The sequence below is a fragment of the Dipteris shenzhenensis genome, chromosome 14, assembly GCF_047967505.1.
Source record: "Dipteris shenzhenensis isolate YYH24624 ecotype China chromosome 14, Dip_SZ_1.0, whole genome shotgun sequence".
Lineage (NCBI taxonomy): Eukaryota > Viridiplantae > Streptophyta > Polypodiopsida > Gleicheniales > Dipteridaceae > Dipteris > Dipteris shenzhenensis.
The window spans coordinates 46,053,860-46,075,651 of NC_141609.1; the positions used below are offsets into that span (position 1 = coordinate 46,053,860).

The 21,792-nt window shown below is 40.9% G+C and overlaps 1 protein-coding gene across 1 annotated transcript in view; it reads right to left on the bottom strand.

Moving 5' to 3' along the window:
- LOC147894715 (uncharacterized) overlaps positions 1–12,949 on the bottom strand; it is a 93,490-nt gene extending 80,541 nt beyond the window's left edge. The window contains exons 1-2 of the mRNA XM_087385359.1: positions 12,634–12,949; positions 104–246 (exon numbers count right to left, since the gene is read on the bottom strand). Coding sequence (XP_087241485.1) covers positions 104–246; positions 12,634–12,949 — 459 coding nt within the window. The remainder of the gene's footprint in view (positions 1–103; positions 247–12,633) is intronic.
- Positions 12,950–21,792: the final 8,843 nt, after the last annotated feature.

The window sequence follows — 21,792 nt, forward strand, 5'->3', positions numbered from 1 at the left end:
GATTTTCCCGCAAACAGATAGCACAACTGATTGAAGCAAGCAGCACGGTGAGATCGAGTCAAAAATCCGTCAAGAAAGGAGCAAATTCAACGGCAAAGCAAACCGAGAGAACGAAAATCTCTAGCAAACGGCAAATACCGTAAACGGCAGAACTCACAGCGAAACGGCAAAACTCAGTCTCCAAATCCGACACGAAAGCAACAGCTCTTCCGTTGACCACTTCCTGGTCACGGACGCCTGCCTCCTCTGCCACGTCACATGTCTACTTGGCACCTTGGCACGGTGAAATACCCACACGTGGCTGCCAACTCATAGCCTGTTTCCAATGCATTCTGGCCACACGCAAACATGAGAAGGTATTTTGGAACTCCCTGATTAGGCAAGCAGCGAGCGCGGATAGGAGCAGGGTGCAAAAGGAGTAGGGAAGGGACACGGGGAGTCCTTTCTCGAGGGGAAGCCGAGAGGATTTTCGACGATTGGTCGAAGGCTGGGAGTCGGATTTCGATTGGGAAAGGGTGACATGTGTCCCTTTTCGATCGTCAAGTGTCGTTGGGAGACATGGCATTCCAGCATGGCGGTGACATGGTCTTTGGTTAGCAACATGGCAGGGACGTGTGTCTTTTGTTACTGACGTGGCATTCCAGCATGGCAGTGACATGGAGTTCGGGATTTGTTGGGCAGTAGTTAACCGGCAACTGTAGGTTAAAGGAGGTCCTTTGCATGCAGGCAGGTTTACACATTGCAGGTGGTTCTAGAGAGGGACGAGCATTTTTTGAGCGAAATCTTCTGAGCGTCCCGAGCAAAGGAATAAAAAAGCTTCCAACTAGGTTTAAAAATAGCAAAAATAGATCAGAACAAAACATAGTTTCACTTAGAAATATGCAAAGTTTTATAGCAATGCCTATTTTATACACAAATCTTTACATGGGAATGGTGAGTAACAGAATGGGATGACTTTTGAAGAAACCCACATGTAGAGTAGACTTCTCTATGAAAATTCCCTTATGATTCTTCTTACAACTTTTAAGTAATAGGGGGTGACATTGAACACTTTCTCTCAACCGAGCCTCATGAAAGGGTTTATTCAAAGAAACCTCATTGAAGTAATCCATCAAGGTAGTTTCACCAGCGAAACCCTTTGAAGTGGGTCTTCCAAGGTAGTTTCGTTGGCGAAACTACCATGGACAACACTTTTAAAAGTAGCATAACTTTCACATCCAATGTCCAAATATAGTCATTCAACCACTCAAATTGATCGAAAAATCCCGCTTGAGCACATCTATGTTATGTTTTGTTCTTCCATATATAGTATTAAATATTACATATATTTTATGAGAGTGATATATAAGCCCAAGTTAATACTTGTTTATAGTAATTTAAACTTCTTTAGAAACATATCCATAAATATCTTGTTATTTATGCTATTAAAACACTAGAAAGCTCTTGTCATATTGATATAAATGTGTTTATGGGTGGTACATCTTCGAGTTCAAAAGTTCCACTCTTGTTGTGGAACCTTAGAGGGTGGTGTGATAAAAAGAAATAAAGAGGTTGTCTAGTGGTCTTGAAATGCGTTAATCCTTGAATTTTTCTCCTCCAAGATTTGAAGTATGGTATAGAGGATAGTGTTTGGCTTGCCTATAATCAATTGTTATTTCTCCTCATTGGGGCAAAGGAGGGTCTGAAGTGTGACATAGAGGATATTATTTGGCTTGCCTAGTATGTTCCCCCATACATTGAAAATGTATATATACTTTGTGTACAAGCTTGGCTTGCCTACATTGAGAAAATGAAAATTCCTATTAATTAGTTGTGGGGGAAAAAGAGGGGTGAAAAGGAAGATCGCAAAGCCATGATTAAACTAAGGGATAAAGGGGGAGGAAAGGAGTTTCATTTAAATAATAATGGAGTTAGGGGCATCAAAGAAGGAGCCAAGTACGGTGAGATTGGGGAGGGGGGGAGGGACCACTTATGAAGGGGGCATTAAAGAGGAAGGGACATGGACGGAAAGGACGGACCATTTATAGAATTACATTTATCTTTAGGGATGTTATACTACTCTATAGCTTAATGGTAGAGCTCAAATGTGTGAAATAATAGATTATGGGTTCTAATCCCCTCTTGATATAATGTGCACGCCTCTTAGACATAAGCTTAAAATACTAACTTATGCATAAAATATATTAAGCCATGGACAAACATAGGCTAATTAGTCTCCACGGACCAAAACAAATAGGAATATATATTGAGTTGAGTGAGTATGTCCCCATAGCATTGATAAATGTATATATATTGAGTTGAGCGATTATGTCCCATAACATTTACTAAAGTATATATATTGGGTTGAGTGAGTATGTCCCATAGCATTGATAAATGTATATATGCATTTATAATCAATTGTCAATTCTCCTCATTGGGGAAAAGGAGGATCTATTGTATTAGTGCGAAAGGCCTTAGGAGATAAAGAAGTGTTTCAAGATGAGAACGGTTGGTCTATACTTGTTAAAGTGTTGGTAGAAGACTTTGAGTTCAGGGTGGCCATCGTATATGCCCCTAACAACTCGCAAGACAGAAGTAGAGATAGTAGGTGATCATTGGGTGCTTGGGGGTGATTGGAATTGTATGGAGGATGTTGCTGATAGGTTGTACCACTTTGCCAAGAAATACGACTGGGACGAGTTGTGTCTCAACAACCGACGTATGATAGATTGTGGGATATTAGACCCAGAAGGCCTAGGTGCTTTCACATGGAATAAATGCAAATACGGCAATGAGTATATCCCCATAATACTGATAAATGTATATATATCAAGTTGAGTGAGTATGGCCCATAACATTGATAAATGTATATATATAAATGTATATTTGTAGTTATACATTTATAATCAATTGTTGATTCTCCTCATCAGGGCAAATATTCCTCTTAATTCATTGGGAAACAAAGAGGGGTGAAAATGAAGATAGCCATGATTAAACTAAGGGATAAAGGGGGGAGGTAACGGTTGGTCTATAGTTGTTAAAGTGTTTTGAGACAAGATCAGTTATTAGTATAGGCCATTGTATATGCCCCTAACAACCAATGTGACAGAAGCACATGTTGAAGTTTTCTGAATGTAGAGATAGTTTGTGATCATTGGGTGCTTGGGGGCGATTGGAATGTTATGGAGAATGTTGCTGATAGGTCATACCAATTTGCTAAGAAATACGCTTGGGACGAGTTGTGTCATCTCAACCAAGGTCTGATAGATTGCTGGGCATTGGATCCAGGAGGCATAGATGTTTTCACATAGAATAAGTGTAGATACAACAATGAGTATATCCCCATAACATTGTATTTATATAAATGTATATTTTTACATATACATTCATAATCAATTGTTAAGACTCCTCACTAGGGCAAAAAGTCCTATTAATTAGTTGTGGGGGAAAAATTCCTATTAATTAGTTGTGGGCAAAATTTTCTATTAGTTGGTTGTGGGAAAAAGAAGAGGGGTGAAAAGGAAGATGGCAAAGCCATGATTAAACTAAGGGATAAAGGGGGGAGGGAAGGAGTTTCAATTAAAGAATAATGGAGTTAGGGGGCATTAAAGAAGGAGCCACATGAGGTGAAATTGGGGAGTGGGGGAGAGACCACTTATGAAGAGCGCATTGAAGAGGAAGGGACATGGAGGGGAAGAAGGGACCATTTATAATATTATTTTATCTTTAGGATGCTATACTACTCTATAGCTTAGTGGTAGAGCTCAAGTGTGTGAAATAAAAGATCATGGTTTCGAATCCCCTCGATATAAATGTGCACCACTCTTAGACAAGCTTAAAAGATTAACCTATGCATAAAATATATAAAACTAGGGACAAGCATAGGTTAATTAGCCTCCATGCACAAAACAAATAGGAATAAAGTTGACTTGATCAAGTATGTCCCAATAACATTGATAAATGTATATATTGATAGGTTCTATGCCATAGAGGATGGATGGTGGGTTCTTTATGATGTGAATGTTTAGCCTTAACTAGTTTATCAGACCACGCCCCAGTGATATGGAGATTTTGCCTCCCTTTGCATAGCGGGAATTCCCTTGACATACCATTACTAAGAAGCTTCTAAATTCTACTCAATTCTATGATGCTATAAGAGAGATATGGCTAGATGCTGATCCAGATTGTGCAGACCCACAAGTGCAAGCATATAGGCTTTAATTTCAAAGTTGTGAGCAAGGGTCGTAGAGATGTCCTAACAGACATAATTAAGGTGTTGCATGTAGTATTGCCTTTAGCGCCATTGAAAGGCTCAAATCGTAGCCACTCTCTTGGTGGAATTAGAGGTAGCATGTGTAGATTTCAAAATGGGAAGAAGCTGATCATGCTTGCATTGACAACAAGCAGACGTGGCTAGCTTTGCGGGATTGTCCATCTAAAGTCTCTTTTGAGGTAGTCAAAAGGAATCAATAGAGGGACGCAATAGACAAACTCGTAGATGTGCAAGGTAAAACAGTAAATGAATTTTGGCAATCGCCGAAATGTTTAGGTATGAGCTTGGTTCCATAGTGGGTGAATTGTCTATGCAAGATGCAGATTGGATGGATAGCTTAGCAAATGTTTTGATGCCGTGGATGGAGGGTCTCTAATTACTAGAGAAGGTTTCTAGCAAGATGATTTTAGAAGGGAAACTCAAAGATGGCCCAAATGCCCTTAAGGATGACCAGTCCCTTGGCCTCGATGGACTAAATGGAGAGCTTTTTCATGAATTTTGGAATGTCATGGGTCAAGACTTATCAAATACGGGAAATGGTGTGGAAGATCATGTGTCTCTAACTAAAGATCTCAATGCAAGACTCATGAAGCTCTTCCCTAAGAAACCAAACCATTTGAGGGTGGAAGACTAGAGGCCCACTCAAGACCTCCTATAAACTTGTCGGCAAGGTGGTGGCCCTCCGGATCCAAGAGGTTTGTTTTGTCATGGTTGACAAAGAACAAAATGGATTTGAGGCAGAGGTATATTCGAGAACACACTAACTATATCTACTGCCCTAGATTATGTCGAGGTTTCTAGTCAGTGAGTGGTGATGTTTGGCCTTAACTTGGAGAAATCATACGGTCATGTCAAATGGGATTTCTTGACTATGGTATTGGTTAGTTTAGGCTTTTGTGTAGGGTTTGCAAGGATGGTGTCAATGTTGTTTGGCAATGCCCACCATTTTCTCTATAAATAGGGGTGTAGTCAATAAGTTTGAGCTCAAGCAATCTCTAAGACCGGGCTACCAACTTGTGCCTTTGACATTTTCCACTGGTTCAATTTCAATTTTGCATCTGCCAAGCAAGGAATGGAAATGGGATAAATTAAAGGGGCTACACTACCAATAGGGGGTCAAATTTGTGCCCAATTATTCGTAGAGGACATTTTGTCTTTCTCCCTTGAAGACCGTGATAATGTCTCTCACTTCTTTGACATGATAAAAGGAAGTACAGTAATGCCTTTGGGTCCAGACACAACTCGACAAAGACCTTTGTCATGAAAATGGATAGCAATTCCCTCCAAGCTAGATCATGGATTTATAGGTTTAGATAGTGATAGGGGAGAAGTGTGTGCTATCGGGGTGCTCCACTGAAACTAGGCCTGATGGTCAGACAATACTTCCAACTAGTTTAAGGAAATCATTAAAGCCAAGCTTAAACATTGGTATGGGGTTATTTAGGGCGGAATAGTCGTTGCCCAGTGATCCACGACATTCTAGCTGCCACGATTACTTACATAACATCACTGTGGAATTTTGGGAAAGGACACTAGAAAGAAATTGAACACCTTTTTCATGCTTTCCCGTGAGCAAAAAAAGGAGGCAAGTGGGTTATGCATTACATCCCATGGGAAACCCTTAAAATCTCGAAGCTACAAAAAGGACTCCGCCTACCAGATATTGACTTGCGAAATGTGTCTCTGGTCAACAAATGGCTCCCAAGGCTTCTTGACAACAATTCACCTTGGGCAGATATTTTTAAAGTCCTAATTGCGAATGGCAAAAGGTGTGACCAATTGTTTTATGAGTTCCCCTGCAAAATAGTCACCTCTGATTTGATTTAAGATTGGTGGTAGCTTGGAAGGACTACATAGGCAAGGTATCCCAAATTAGGCACAAGGGTCTCAAGGGAGATGCCAGCTTATACGAGAGCCTTTGGTGAAGCAAAGCTTTGGGTAGAGACAATCCTCGATTCACACTACACGACTTATTATGAGACGGTCCCCACATTGCATGACTTAGGTCTTGTTTCAATGCATATAGGTGTAGTGGTGGTGTGAGCACTTGGGTGGCGAAGAGTGTTCACAATTTTGGTTGATTCATCTGCGCACCGGGAAGTTTGACACCTAAATTAAATCGTAGCCTATGACTCCTCCAACCAGATGCATGCTTGGGTATGTGGAAATAGGCCCTTAGTGCATGTAATAGAACTTTATAGAAAGTGAGTTAGGAATTGGCTAGGTATGTGGAAATATGCCCTTAGTGCATGTAATAGAAATTTATAGAAAGTGAGTTGGGAATTGGCCTGACACATGGAGTCCATGCACAACAGATTTGCACTCGATCGATTATCTTTGCCAATGATACTCCCTAAACGACAGGGAATCCGACTTGCTACAAGTCATCCAGGATGAATTCTAGACTCCTAGCCATTGAATTATGCACATACGATGGAGGGAAAGGCGGGCCAATGGAGAGTGGGCAGGACTATCTTTCACAAAATCTTGGCAAAACTCCTCTATCGACACCTTGTCCAATGATTTCGACCCTCAATCATAAATGATCCCTCAAAAGAGGTTCAACCTAGTGGAACACTAGACACTGAGAAATATGGGGGCTTGCATAGTTGTCAATCTAATTTCCTGTGGTGGAAAGTACTTAAGCAATGGTTGCCCATAAGAGGTAAACTATTGAAATGATTTCAAGTAAATCTTGTCTATCCATTGTGCAAAAAGTTAGTTCTGTTTGTGAGACGCCTCTTTTGGAACTACCTAGTAAGCAAGGAGAAGGCAGTTAGAAAGGCCAGCCTACTGGCTAGAGCACCAATTCAAAGATTACGTGACACCCATGGCCTTTCATCAACTTTAGCTACGGCATGGCCATACTTGAGAGTTGCAATTTTCCTTGTAGTTTGGGATTTATGTAGCAAGTTGGTGTTTCAATAGAAATCACATGCCGGCTTCAAAAAGTCCAAGATTCTAGGAATGGTTAGACCAATCTATGCAACCTTAGTTGGGTGATAACAGCCCATCCATGGGACAAGGTTGTGTTTTTACTCGAGCTAATCACCCCCCATAATAAATTCAGAATTTATTTATTCTTTTTTAAAAAATGTGGCCTTGTTTTGGCATCTTGTGGAGTTTGTTCTAGGTGAATTAATTTCCAAGGTTTATCTAATAACACCAAACACAACAAGACAAAGCAACTATAAACATGCTTGATAGATGTGCAAAATAGTGGGCGCGTCTATAGATGTTGCTACAATAGAAAAAATACGGGCACGTTTAATAGCACGTCTATTTGCGCTTCTATTACCACGTCTATACTATGAATTAGACGTGGATTTAAACACAAAACAGAGAATATAGAAAGCGAGATTTTGGTGCAGGCTAATAAATGTACATCATTGCTTTCCAAACATTGCCCATGATTACCGAAGCACGTAATTTTAACAAAAATATCAATGCTTTTTGGCAAACCCACATATACTAAAATTAAGTGAGGTGAGGAGAATGAGACAATATGTAAAATAGTTTTGCCAATATCAATGATGGCAATCTCATCCTCACTGAGATCAACCCTTGCCAAACTATCTACTACCAGATCCAAACCAATGTTGAGATCTACAAATACATTCAACCCACTACTACTTGTGCTACTCATGTGCTCATCGAAATCAGCATCACCAATGGTAGGTTCATCCTCACGGGTAATGGCCTCAATATCTGTATCTCCTATCTCATGATCATCCTCCTCTCTTGTATCACGGTCATCATCACCTCCATGGCCATGATCATCCTCCATATGCCCCATATTAGTAAATGTACTATACATCACTTTGGAATGTGGCGTAATAGGTATGACATACCACCACCTATTATTATCCACCATTGGTTGATAAACAACCTAATTCAAACACAAATACAATCATGTTATTTTCCTTACATCGAAGGTATCAAATATTTAAAAGAGTATTTTTATATGTGCGTACAATACCTGTTCACATTGTTGCGATAGTTACTACTGTGTCCTTCTTACTTTGCCAAAACTTTGTGGAGTCAATAGTTACAAAGTCACCTACATGGCGTTTGATTGTTGCATTAGGGCCTCTTTCCACCATGTCCTTAAACCACTTTACATCCAAAACATACACAAAGAAGCGTCGAAAGTCAAGCTTAATAATATCTTGGATTATGCCACAATAATCATCCATGGATCCATTGGCTCCCTCAAAGCTAGCAATGACGTCGCAATCTTGTGTCTTTCTCTTATCATCAATCCGTTGTGTTCGAAAATGCTTGCCCTCACACCATATAGCATTGAACATAGTACACTACACTAAGACAAAATTAATTAAATAAGCAATCTAAATTGTTGAAAGCTCCTAACTTATGCATAACATTCTATATACCGACCTTGCTCATGCATCCCCTAGCATACTCACATTCTTCCATTGTGATATGCATCCCCTCGTCTCTCTCTGCTCTCTCCATTTTGTCAAGTAGCCAATCCACATGAATACCCTTTGGAAGTGCTCTTAGATGCCTAGGGTATGGCACACAAGGTCCATGGTGTGTACGAAAGAGGGCCCTTTCTCCTTGTCTTCTTGCCTTTGCATCCTTGTATCTTGTCACCCATGTTTTCATCATATCACTATTAAGCATACAATAGAGGTTGATATTATTAAGCAACTCCGTGTCTATTACTTTGTTACGTCTTTCCCTTGAGGCACAATAGAGGTCATCCTTAGGTCTTCATCATCTCTCCATAGTCGTGGGAGAGAGCTATCCACATCAATAAGAAACTCAGAAATATATACAAGTGACTCTTGTGCCAACCAACCCTCGGCCATGCTACCTTCGGATCTTGCATTTTGTTTCATGAAACCCTTCAAGGTCTTCATGAAGCGCTCGAGGAAGAACAGCCATCGTGCATGTATAGTACCGCGCATATAGCAATCTCATCCACCAACAAGGTGGCCCTATGGCTAGTACCAAGCTCAGCCAGCTCTGTTGCCACCACCCATACTAGGTCCACAACCCCCGCCACCTCACATCGCCCTACTCAATGAAGTGTTGGTTGAAGAGTTGCCTAAACTGGGAGGAAACGGATCCTAATCATGGACCTCATGATTATTACCCCTACGAGGAAGGGAGTGGAGCCCTGACTCACTACCTCCTGCCAGAGGATCAACAAGTCCTTGTATTCCAGACTGTCCCCATAAATGCAAGAGCGAGAGAGCTAAACTCAAATGCTCGGAGGTCCCTGCTCCAATGTTATACCTACGAAGGTCCCCATAGAGCAAGTCCAACGAAAGATGGGAGAAACGGGGAAAACCCACACTCGAGCAAACCCATATGGTAGTAAAGCTAGCCGATGGAGGAACCACTGAACCTATGGGAATGTTGACTGGCATAAACATTAAGGTGTTTGGATTCACGTACCCTGCCAAGTTTGTGGTCATGGACTTCACTCGACAGCCAAGATATGAAGCTATCCTAGGTAGGCCCTTCTTGCGAATGTCCGGGTCGTGCATGACTGGTGTAATGATAATATCTACTTGTGGCACGAGGAGCAAACCATGAGAGTGGACCTACATACCTACAAGGCCCACCCATTGTCAGGACACCTTTTGCCGTAGAGTCCGACACCACTGCTGGAACCACCTTCGTAAAGCTATTCCAACCCTGTGACAAGGAAGAGGATGAGAAGGAGTCTAATGATTCTGGTATGCACCTCTCCTCAAGCCAAAATTCTCGCAGAAATAGATGCACATCTTAGCCAACATAGATATCCTAGAAAGAGTAGGGTTTCAGATCACCACCCCAAAGTTTGAGGGTCTTGGCCCCGGCGGTTCCCCTAATGATGTTCAACATGCTCAAACCTTGAGAGGTAAGCAACAGAACAATAAGGGTAAAATCAGATCTTCACTGGCTGACCTACGTAGGCGCCATGATTGCCCACCACAAGTTCTCCTCTAACTGGGGAAACATGGTAAGTAAGGTAACCACCCCTGTTGGCTCTATAAGTACAATGGAAGAGCCCCCTTCAGGGCCCAAATCCCTTGTATCCAAAGGCAAGGCTAAGGCCAAAAAGTCCACGGCTTCAGCAGAAAAAGAGGAGAGGATAAAGAAGACCTACAGCAGGTACTAGTCCACTACAAGGTCTATACTATTCAGGATCGTAAGATCCTGTACCAATAGTCCAAAAGAACTTGAGAGGACGGTTGTTCTCAAGGATATGATGGACCAGCCCCGATTAAGGAAGTAAGCCTAGCCCCGGAAGGTCAGGACCCACAGCCCATATTTGTCACCGATGACCTCACTCCCAGTGAGGAGAATGCCTTAATAGCTCTCCTACGAGAGTATAAGAACTGCATGGCTTGGAAATACATGAACATGAAAGGAGTACCTACTGCAATAGTGTAGCATACAATCCCCATGATGGATGATGTTAGGCCAGTACGACAATGCCCCTACTGTATGAATCCTAAATATGCACTCATAGTGAGGGAAGAAATCCAGAAACTCATAGATGTAAGATTCATCTATGAGATCGAGCATACAAATTGGGTATCACCCATTGTGATAGTCTTGAAGAAAAATCGAAAAGTCAGAGTATGCATGGATTTGAAGAAGGTTAATGCGGCCACGAGCCCCTTGCCATTCATAGAACATGTTCTAGAAAGTGTAGCTGGAAAGGAAGCTTATAGCTTCCTAGATGGATTTTCAAGTTACAACCAAGTCTCAATTGCCCCCCAAGATCAACACAATACCGCCTTCACAACTGAATGGGGCGTCTATGCAGCCAGGGTTATGATATTCGGATTAACCAATGCCCCGACTACCTTCCAATGTATGATGATCACGGTATTCAAGGAATACCTAAGGGACTTTATGGAAGTGCTCACAGAGCTTATTCAACGCAACATTCAAAAATGGCAGCATGAACATGATCGACATACTCGAGAGTTGAGGAGGCTACACTTGACGAAATTACCACATTATACCAACACAGATAGTGTTGTGAGTCTCTAGCCTCAATGGAGAATCCCATTTTAGAAGCATGCAGAATTTTGGACAACCTATTGTTGTGCGGGGCTCGAACAATGGATCGACCCCACATTTTATGCCACTGCGCTGATGTTGGAGTTGGCTAGATTTTGAGAAGATGCCAAAAGTGGATCCCAAAATTGCCTACAACTTCCTACACTCAATTTTTGGAGGTTGGATTTTCCCTAACTTAGCCACCCACATGGAAGACTTTAACACAACATTCACATCCATCCCTCTACCAAGAAAGAGCACCACCAGTGGCTATAGGTAGAGATCGTGTTCAATCTATATGAGGGACCCTTATTCCCTCAAGTAATGCAGCTATATGTATGTGTCAAAAATCTTCATGATCATCACATATAGACATTTTTAGATACATTTGAGACAAATTTTTGGAAGCCGCTACATCCATTTTGTTGCATCTCCCACAAGATGTTCGACTGCTATTGCATAATGAACAATGCCCTCAAGTCTGATATTATGCATGACACAATCCATGGACAGATTATGAGAAGGAAGGGAGGCATGTTAACCACCACTCGGTTAGCAGTTCTTGTATTATAACAAGTGAGTAGAATTGGAGAAGAGCGCGTGAGGAATAGCGGATCATAATTCCCTTGGAGTAGAATGGGCCCAAGTGGTTGTAAAATGAGAGAAGAGAGGTACAAAAGAGTGCAAGGGTTAGCCCTCCCTTCAAAGGTGGATATGTATAAAAGCCCAAAAATTTGACTTTGGTGTTCATTGTGTACTTTCAAGGAATGGAATTGAAGCTCTCTTTTCTCTCATTCTCTTTCATTGAGTTTTCTTGCTCTTCCTTGTGAGTTTGTCTTGTGATTGCCACTACAAATAGTTAAATTGAAAACACCACGAGATACTTTTGACCTAAATTGAGTAAAATGAAAACTTTTACAAATGATCACAAGTACATAGGATAAGAGCACACAATCATATATATACTTTTATTTATTTATTTATGTGTTTATATATATATATATGTATACACACACACACACACACACACACACACACACACATACATATATATATGTATATACATACACACACGCGCACACACACACACACACACACATATATATATATTATACACACACACACACACACACACACACACACATCTATATCTATGTGTTTCTATATTACATACACATCTCTTCTATTTCAAATAAGCTTCTTCTAACACGCATGCATACATGTGCGTGTGTGTGTGCTTCTTTCAACACGCATGCATATATGTGTGTGTGTGTGTGAGAGAGAGAGAGAGAGAGAGAGAGAGAGAGAGAGGGAGGGAGGGAGAGATATATTATATTAACCAACAAGCTCACCATAAAAAGCAGTAATAAAACCTCCACTACCAATAGCTAAAGCACCAAATACGTGATTCTCAGAAGAATCACCCATACCCAAGGAAACACCATCAACAACTGCCAAATATTCTACCATGCATTCTACCAAAACCACATTGTAACTTCTTCTCCTACCACTCTCATCATATGGCCTTTTGATCAAGCTTTCACATGCATGCATCTGAAGATCTTCAGTAGTGTCATACTTTTGTAAGGATGAAACATACCTATGGCTAGAAAAATAAGTGGCAACTTCCGAAGGTACATCTGCAAACACCAACCTGCTAAAAGCCATGCTCCTCACACTTTTGTTTGTAAACTTCTCCTTTGAACCAGTGTCAAGCATGCAAGAAACTAGCCCTTTCAATGTCTTCATGCCCACTCTATTTTGATTGTACCACACTTGAAACAAAAACCACACATGCAAAACTTAAAAAAATTACACAAACAAAACAAAGCAAGACTAACTAACAAAGTCACAAACAACAAAACCATACCACTAGTCGGGGATTATCAATGGGTTGCAAAAACACATAAAGCAGGTTATCACAATTAACCACCCTCAATGGCAATGGGTATATGATGCATAGGCTGACCATAAGTAAAAACAAGTTTACTTCATAAGTCTTTATGGGTTCAAGAACATTGTACTGCTTCAAAAACATAGCGTGATTCTTAGATTTCAAGCCATTGCCTTATGTTAATCAACCATTCCGCCATCAAACTAATTAATTAATAGGTGATCCCGATGTTCAAAAAATGCCTATTAGTAATAGTCGAGGAAGTAGAAAGGGCAAATTAAAGTAAGTGATGGCCAAAATTAAAGCATTGAGCAAATTAAGATAAGGTGGAACGATTAGATGTGGGGAAGCTTCTGGGCTCATCGAGATTCTTCACATGGTTCTTCACTGCCTCTTGTCGGCTATAAAGGACTAGGTTGTGAGAGGAGGATCGGCTAGCTAGGGGGGAGGCCAGTGATCTTGCTTTCACAAATACTTCTCATGTTCTTCCTCTACCCAACATGATCCCCTCTCACCATTCGGTATTGAAAATGAATTTGCTCTTGCTGCCCATGATCAGCAGCCACATGCAATTTTCCCCCTTGTGCTCATACACCTCAATTCTCCAATTCAATTTCAGCATCCACGATGGCAAGAGATACCTCTTGAGTAACTTCATGCGGCATTAGGAACAACGTCCCACTAGTCAGCAACACTATTATGCGATAAAAAGGAGTGCGTGATGTATACATATTTTGGCCGGAATAATCACGAAGTGTAAGTTGGAAAAGCCAGCCTAGGCTTGAAACTATGTCGTTATATGGCTCAAGTGAAATTCCTATGGTGTGGTTTATGGGAAGAAACCTTTTTGTAGACGGTTACAGTAATGGGACATGGATGGACGGCAGAGCAGCAACAGTATACGAAGCTATAGACGTGTGCGAGCGGTTAGTGACAACAGAGGTGTTCTGGAATTTTGAACACAAAAGTAGAAAAATCATGGTGCTGGTTTGAAGGCAATGGGAGCTCTTGTAGTGAGAGATACGACGAATTTTTAAAGAGAGGAGAGCCATTAGTTAATAGGCCCCAAATTCAATTTGGGGTCCCTAAAGGCTTCCAATGGATGGGCAGGCCAAAAAGTCTAAAAGATTTTGAGAGAGCACTCGTTGAGGTAGAACAGCCAACCATGAATGCCTATTAAGACACCTCTTTATGCCCATTAACACACAATTAAACACCAAGACTTTCTAATACGATCACGTCCCCAACCGACGGACTCCTCATTTGGGAGGTGCATCCGTCTCCGCGGTCGGGGGGTCTTTCGAGCAACTGGTTTGCTTCTCTTTCGATTTGCACCATTACAAATTGTTTGGGAATCGTTGCACGACTCTCTAACAGTGTACAGTTTTGATTCAAGTTGCCTATGAATGTCAGAGGAGTTTCTAAGCTGGCATTGCCCAGCAGCACAGGTGGCTGAATACTGCATACCTCTTTGCTTCCAATGATTGGCCTGGAGATGACCTTGAGCTTACCCCCGCGACTGCCCATATTGTTCTTCACTATCTAGAACAGGACGAACAGAAGCAACACAAGAATTTGACACCAACAAGTTACAAGATCACCGTTCTCGCCCTCTACTATGAAGCCTTGAATGACTCTCTTCCAGCTTATCGGCTCTTTGGGTATTCAAAGCTCAATGGATTGGAGCATTCGTCCCTGCTTGGGCTGTATCAAGGACTGATCTCTGTCCTCGATTGCAAAGTTCAAGACTTCTTGAATGCGTATGAGATCGGGAACTTGTATTACTTAATCGAAGCGAAGTTTTCGCAGCTGCCAAAACCCTCCCGAGGCGATTATTATAATTGGTTCCGTGGAAGAAGAGAGCTGTTCGATGGCTTGAAACCACCAGCATCTACGAATGATGGGGTGCCCGAGGAAAAATCTGGTGCGGCCGTCGAAGAATCCATGATCTGGAAATGTCAGGTACACCATAAAATAATTTGTCGCAATACAACGGAACATAAGTATATTTTAACTTTTTCTTTTGTGCTTTATGAAAGTGTTGGAAGCCAACAAAATGACTACTCTATGGATGAAATGCCTGCGAATGGTATTGCACACTAAAACAGATTGGAAGAAACAAGCCATGGCACAATGCTTATTTGTGCTGGGAGTCATGTTCTGCAGTTTCTGTACAGAACAGTCATTTTGCCTGGAAGGTCCTCTCTCTCACGCATCCTTTCCTTTGCTTTTACGTGTACCTGTCACAAGGGTGTATCTCTCAGTTCTCCGAAGATGGCACCCGTACCCCAATCAGATTTTGCTGCCACTGCAGACATTCAATTTATAACTAGAGTACGCGCCCATGATGACCCTTAGGCTACCCCCGCAAAGATCCATCGAACTGTTGTGAGCTATTTCTCTGTAGACGAATAGCAGGATTTCAAGAATATGACCCAATACAAGATCGCCGTTGTCGCCCTCTACTCTGAGGTCTTGAAGGACTATCTTCCAGTGATTGATTCATTAACTTATCGGCTCTTTGGATATTCAAAACTTAATGAATTGGACCAGCCTTATCAAGGGCTGATTTCTATTCTGGGCTGCAAACTTCAAGATTTCTTACAAGCGTATGAGAATGAGAATTTGTATACGTTGATCGAATCAGCTGCAGAATGCTCTAAAGGCAATTATTATAGGTGGTTCTGTGAAAAAAGAGAGATGTTCAATAGCTTGAAGCCGACACTCCACTAGTTAATGCGATAGCCGTTGAAGAATCGAAAATCAGGACATGCCACATATGCAACCAAAGGACGACTAGATCCGGGCAGGCCGCTGTTATGTAGAGGAAGTAAATGGCGAGTGGATGTTTGACGGTGATGTGTAGCAGTCTGAAGTTTGAGAGCTTGAGAAGTAGTAATGTTGAAATTTCTCACTGGACAATAACAGTTTGAATACATGATCAACACTAAAGCAGGTTTTCAATAGTATTAATTAATACTGGAGCAATATTGTAACAGCTACATAAGTCGTGAAAGTTTCTTGAATACAAAGAGGAAGCGTTCTTGCTTTGATATTCCCAAAATGGACATGAAGCCTTTTCTTCGTGTCAAAATTGAATTGGAAAAATGCAGCACATCCCCACCAACACCAACACTACTTGATCCACTTTGAAGTGGAGTTTTAATAGTAAATATTCATTTCATTTTTATGAATGATACCAAATATATAAGAAAAGTATCTGGTCTTTAGATGTGCTCACAGTTGATTGCTTGTATCAATTGCTTGCAATTCACGTGATATTGAAGCAGGTGACAAGTTGTTTTAATTGATGATAAGTCACGTCTTCACTCTACATTGCAAATGTAAAGATATATCATGAAAGTATACAACAAACAGAACACTTTTGAAAATGCATGAAAAATGTTTGTTTTATTGATATATATAATCATGTAGTATTGTTCAAATCTTGCATATAACCATACATTGATGTGGATATAAAGTTCGCAGTGTATATATGATCATGTGAAAGCATGATCATCTTTGTTTTATGAAGTAGATAGAAAGTTGGTAGTTTATATAATCATATGATCATGTAAAAGCATGATCGTTTGGGTACAAATTTCATAATACATATAACATGTTTGTGTAACTACATGTTCATGTGGGGGGAGAGTTGGCACAGTTTCTCTCCAAAAATTATAAGACCAAGGAATGTGCCGTTTCTTGGGATCTTGTAAATTGCATAATGTATTTTGTACATTTGTATAATGTGGAATTTGTCGTTGCATATGATTGTGTATCTTGTATTTTGTAAGTCACATAATGTATTCTGCATATTGGATAATGTATGTTTTTTCAAAGATTATTATTGTTTTTTATTTTAATAAAGAATGACAAAAGAAATAGTAAAGGTACCTGTTTAATTAATGTCCTTGTATGGAACAATGATTACCAGTTACTTGCAATACTTGCAATGTAATTACGTACAAATGTTATGGAATTCAAAATTGCTAAGAAATCCATGAAGATTATTATGATGAGAAGGAAGACCTTAGATATGCTTAGTAATTCCATGGATCCTTGTGATCCCTGCTATGATGCTTCTTTCAATTTTAATTGCGTGTATATAGGGACTCATTTAGGCACTCAACAATTTTACTCAGTGTGGAGTTCCTTTTCCCAGAATATAAATTTATGGGGCAACGTCTATCCTGCATTTTACGGTTGACACATCTGAGACGCACCAGGGGCAGAATTGTGGAAACCTCTTCCACTGTTGCTTGGCTAATATCAGTCCCAAGAATGGGCCTCTCACCCTTAAGTCTCTCTGCCCCTTAGTAGTTTTATCATGGTGTGGCTTCATGAACCGCCACTCTTGTCTCCCTGCTACTCACAAGCCTTATCGCCAACCTCTTATTCTCCTTGAACATGTGTTGGAGGACAACTTAGCAGCCTTTGTGAGGTACCTTGCCTCACAAACCAAACTACAGTAGCCTTTAGCCAGGTACCTTGCCTACTACTCAATTTTGAGCTCGTTAGCTGGGTCACATTCATTCACAAATATGTTTGAGAAGAAGTGGAGTTCAATTCTTATTCTTCGGAGAGTTCATAGGGGAGGGTGCAAGCGAGCGAGGAACTTATCACAAGGAGATACAAACGTAGATCGATTGATTTTTGCAATGGCCTTGAGGAATCAAGGTGATTTTGGTGGTGGATGTAGGAGGAGGAGGAAGACATGGAGTGTAAAGAAAATAGATAAATAGATATTCCCACCTAAGCGACCCAACTTTTTTTTGAGTGCTTTAAATTATAGGTATAACTAGGAACTTGAAGATAAAACAAGACTTAGGAAATTTTGCAATATAAGCCATACGAAAGGTAGCACAAACTAATGCAAACGACAAAATACTTGAATTAGGCAAAAAGCATTGAGGACTAATTATGTGGCTTTCTTACGAATGCTATTTTACCTCACATAAATAAGTCACTCCAACTTCCAAGTTAAGCATCGTAGTTGCGTCGACTTTGCCTCATGTCTCCCAGTACTCGCCTGTATTCATGCTGCCCTCATAGACCTTCATTTTTGCCTCTTTGGGCGCTGCCAACATTGTGCGAGCATTAGAAGAGGCCTCTAACTCCCCCCATGATTCTGACGTAAATGTTGCCGACGAGTTCTCAACAGACTGCTTGTGGCATCAGAGGAGCCTGTTTCAGTACTCGGCTGTAGCATTGCCCACGCCGTGCCCGCGCCCCACCTGCATCATGGTAGCATGTTCTACGGCATGATCAGCTCTGTGATCTACTGGGCAATCTACAGCTAATTATGCAACCTTGGTCTGTAGACCTCATGTTGGGGTAAAGGCCAATGGCCTAATATATACCCCTTTGTACCATACATACATAATAAGAGCTTACCTTGATCTGGGTGAGTTAGCACTTACAATTTCGGTGTTCTCCCTTTCTTTGTTGCTCTCCGATAAGACCTTCTCTCCATCAATTGGTATCAGAGCTTGGTTGAGTGAAGCCAACAAGGAGACTGTAGCATTGTGGTGTTGTTGTGCCAAGAGCCCAAACTTGTTGCGTGGAGTCTCCTACTGCCCCTGGGAGCTGTATTTTGACATATACTAGCTCGTTTTTACTATTTCAACCTTATATATCAGGTTGCCTCAACTATTCCAGCAATCTATTGCCTTGTTTGAGTGGAGGAAAAGGAATATTATCCATCTACGGTAAAAAACGACTTACTACTCTGTAATTCCTGCCACTGGAAGTTGCTTTTTTGGGGCCCGAAAGCAAAAACGTCTTTTGCTTATGGTGGACTCTAGTTGATCAAAGGCGGTTGGTATATTCAGATTTCAGTTGGGTTTATGCCTTCAAGTTGATGCATATGAAGCCAAAGGTTGGCTGAAAGTGACTGCTTACAATTGAGCATTTTGAGCCTTTGTTTAGCTGAGAAAGTGAGCATAAGTGAGCAATGTTTTTCTGAAGCTGTCTTGTATCCTAGGAAGGGATTATTTTTGTGAGTGCAATACTCTTCCCACTACGCCTATTAGTGTGTCTAAACTATGAATTAGACGTGGATTTAGACACAAAACAGAGAATATAGAAAGTGAGATTTTGGTGCAGGATAATAAATGTACATCATTGCTTTCCAAACATTGCCCATGATTACCGAAGCACGTAATTTTAATAAAAATATCAATGCTTTTTGGCAAACCCACATATACTAAAATTAAGTGAGGTGAGGATAATGAGACAATATGTAAAATAGTTTTGCCAATATCAATGATGGCAATCTCATCCTCACTGAGATCAACCCTTGCTAAACTATCTACTACCAGATCCAAACCAATGTTGAGATCTACAAATACATTCAACCCACTACTACTTGTGCTACTCATGTGCTCATCGAAATCAGCATCACCAATGGTAGGCTCGTCCTCACGGGTAATGGCCTCAATATCTGTATCTCCTATCTCATGATCATCCTCCTCTCTTGTATCACGGCCATCATCACCTCCATGGCCATGATCATCCTCCATATGCCCCATATTAGTAAATGTACTATACATCACTTTGGAATGTGGCATAATAGGTATGACATGCCACCACCTATTATTATCCACCATTGGTTGATAAACAACCTAATTCAAACACAAATACAATCATGTTATTTTCCTTACATCGAAGGTATCAAATATTTAAAAGAGTATTTTTATATGTGCGTACAATACCTGTTCACATTGTTGCGATAGTACTACTGTGTCCTTCTTACTTTGCCAAAACTTTGTGGAGTCAATAGTTACAAAGCGACCTGCATGGCGTTTGATTGTTGCATTAGTGCCTCTTTCCACCATGTCCTTAAACCACTTTACATCCAAAACATACACAAAGAAGCGTCGAAAGTCAAGCTTAATAATATCTTGGATTATGCCACAATAATCATCCATGGATCCATTGGCTCCCTCAAAGCTAGCAATGAGGCCGCAATCTTGTGTCTTTCTCTTATCATCAATCCGTTGTGTTCAAAAATGCTTGCCCTCACACCATATAGCATTGAACATAGTACACTACACTAAGACAAAATTAATTAAATAAGCAATCTAAATTGTTGAAAGCTCCTAACTTATGCATAACATTCTATATACTGACCTTGCTCATGCATCCCCTAGCATACTCACATTCTTCCATTGTGATATGCATCCCCTCGTCTCTCTCTGCTCTCTCCATTTTGTCAAGTAGCCAATCCACATGAATACCCTTTGGAAGTGCTCTTAGATGCCTAGGGTATGTCACACAAGATCCATGGTGTGTATGAAAGAGGGCCCTTTCTCCTTGTCTTCTTGCCTTTGCATCCTTGTATCTTGTCACCCATCTTTTCATCATATCACTATTAAGCATACAATAGAGGTTGATATTATTAAGCAACTCCGTGTCTATTACTTTGTTGCGTCTTTCCCTTGAGGCACAATAGAGGTCATCCTTAGGTCTTCATCATCTCTCCATAGTCGTGGGAGAGAGCTATCCACATCAATAAGAAACTCAGAAATATATACAAGTGACTCTTGTGCCAACCAACCCTCTGCCATGCTACCTTCGGGTCTTGCATTTTGTTTCATGAAACCCTTCAAGGTCTTCATGAAGCGCTTGAGGAAGAACAGCCATCGTGCATGTATAGTACCGCGCATGTAGCAATCTCATCCACCAAATGCACTATGATATGTAGTTGGCTTGTGAGAATAGAACATGGAAATGTCTCCTCCACTAAACAAACTACCTCCACTAACATAACTCGAGCATTCTCAAGCGTGGTGGGATCTATTTCCTTTGAGCTCACATACCTCTAGAAAGGAAAAAGTACACAATATTAGCAATATGAACACCTTGCATCTTGTAAAGTACCTCACAAGCTCGCCCATCTTGTAAATACAATCCTTCATGTCCTTTGATGCACATTGAGAAATGCTAGTAGGTAGTATGAACTGAACACATGAGGAATGGTTGATTAGTTGCTTCTAATTCACTCACAAATTTGGAAGGAAAAAGATATTATGCACATAAAATACTTACTTGGAGCATCTTGTGCCAATCATGAGATTTCAAGCCATATAATTGCTCTACACCTCTTTTCTTGCTCTTTGTGAAGGCCCCCTTCAAACACCTCATGCATCCAGTGGGAGTACGAACTGTAGTGATAGATTGCTTCACCCACCACCATCTCTAGCTTTGATAACCTCCATGATGCACGAGGTAAAAAGACACGCCCATTTGGCCTCTCTTGTGGCCAAGCTTCATGCATCCTCCCTGTGGTGCGTAGATCCTCCCTTATGCCTGCGGAATCTCGTGTCGGATTCAAATGTTCCCAAATGGTAGCTGCCACATTCTTGAAGATATGCATGGGATCAAGCAGGTGATTGATCTTGAGGTGGGACCAATATGGTAAACGATAAAAGATGGAGTATCTAAACAAAAGCTGGGATTAGTGAGCAATCTTTATTTCCAGCCAATATAGCACACAATAGTTACAAACCCGTACCGAAGTGGTGGAGTCGTGGATCCATCCCAAATTCTCATCCAATCTCCCGTAGTGTGACTGTGGGGGGACTTCATTCCAAGGGGCGACATATCTAGGATG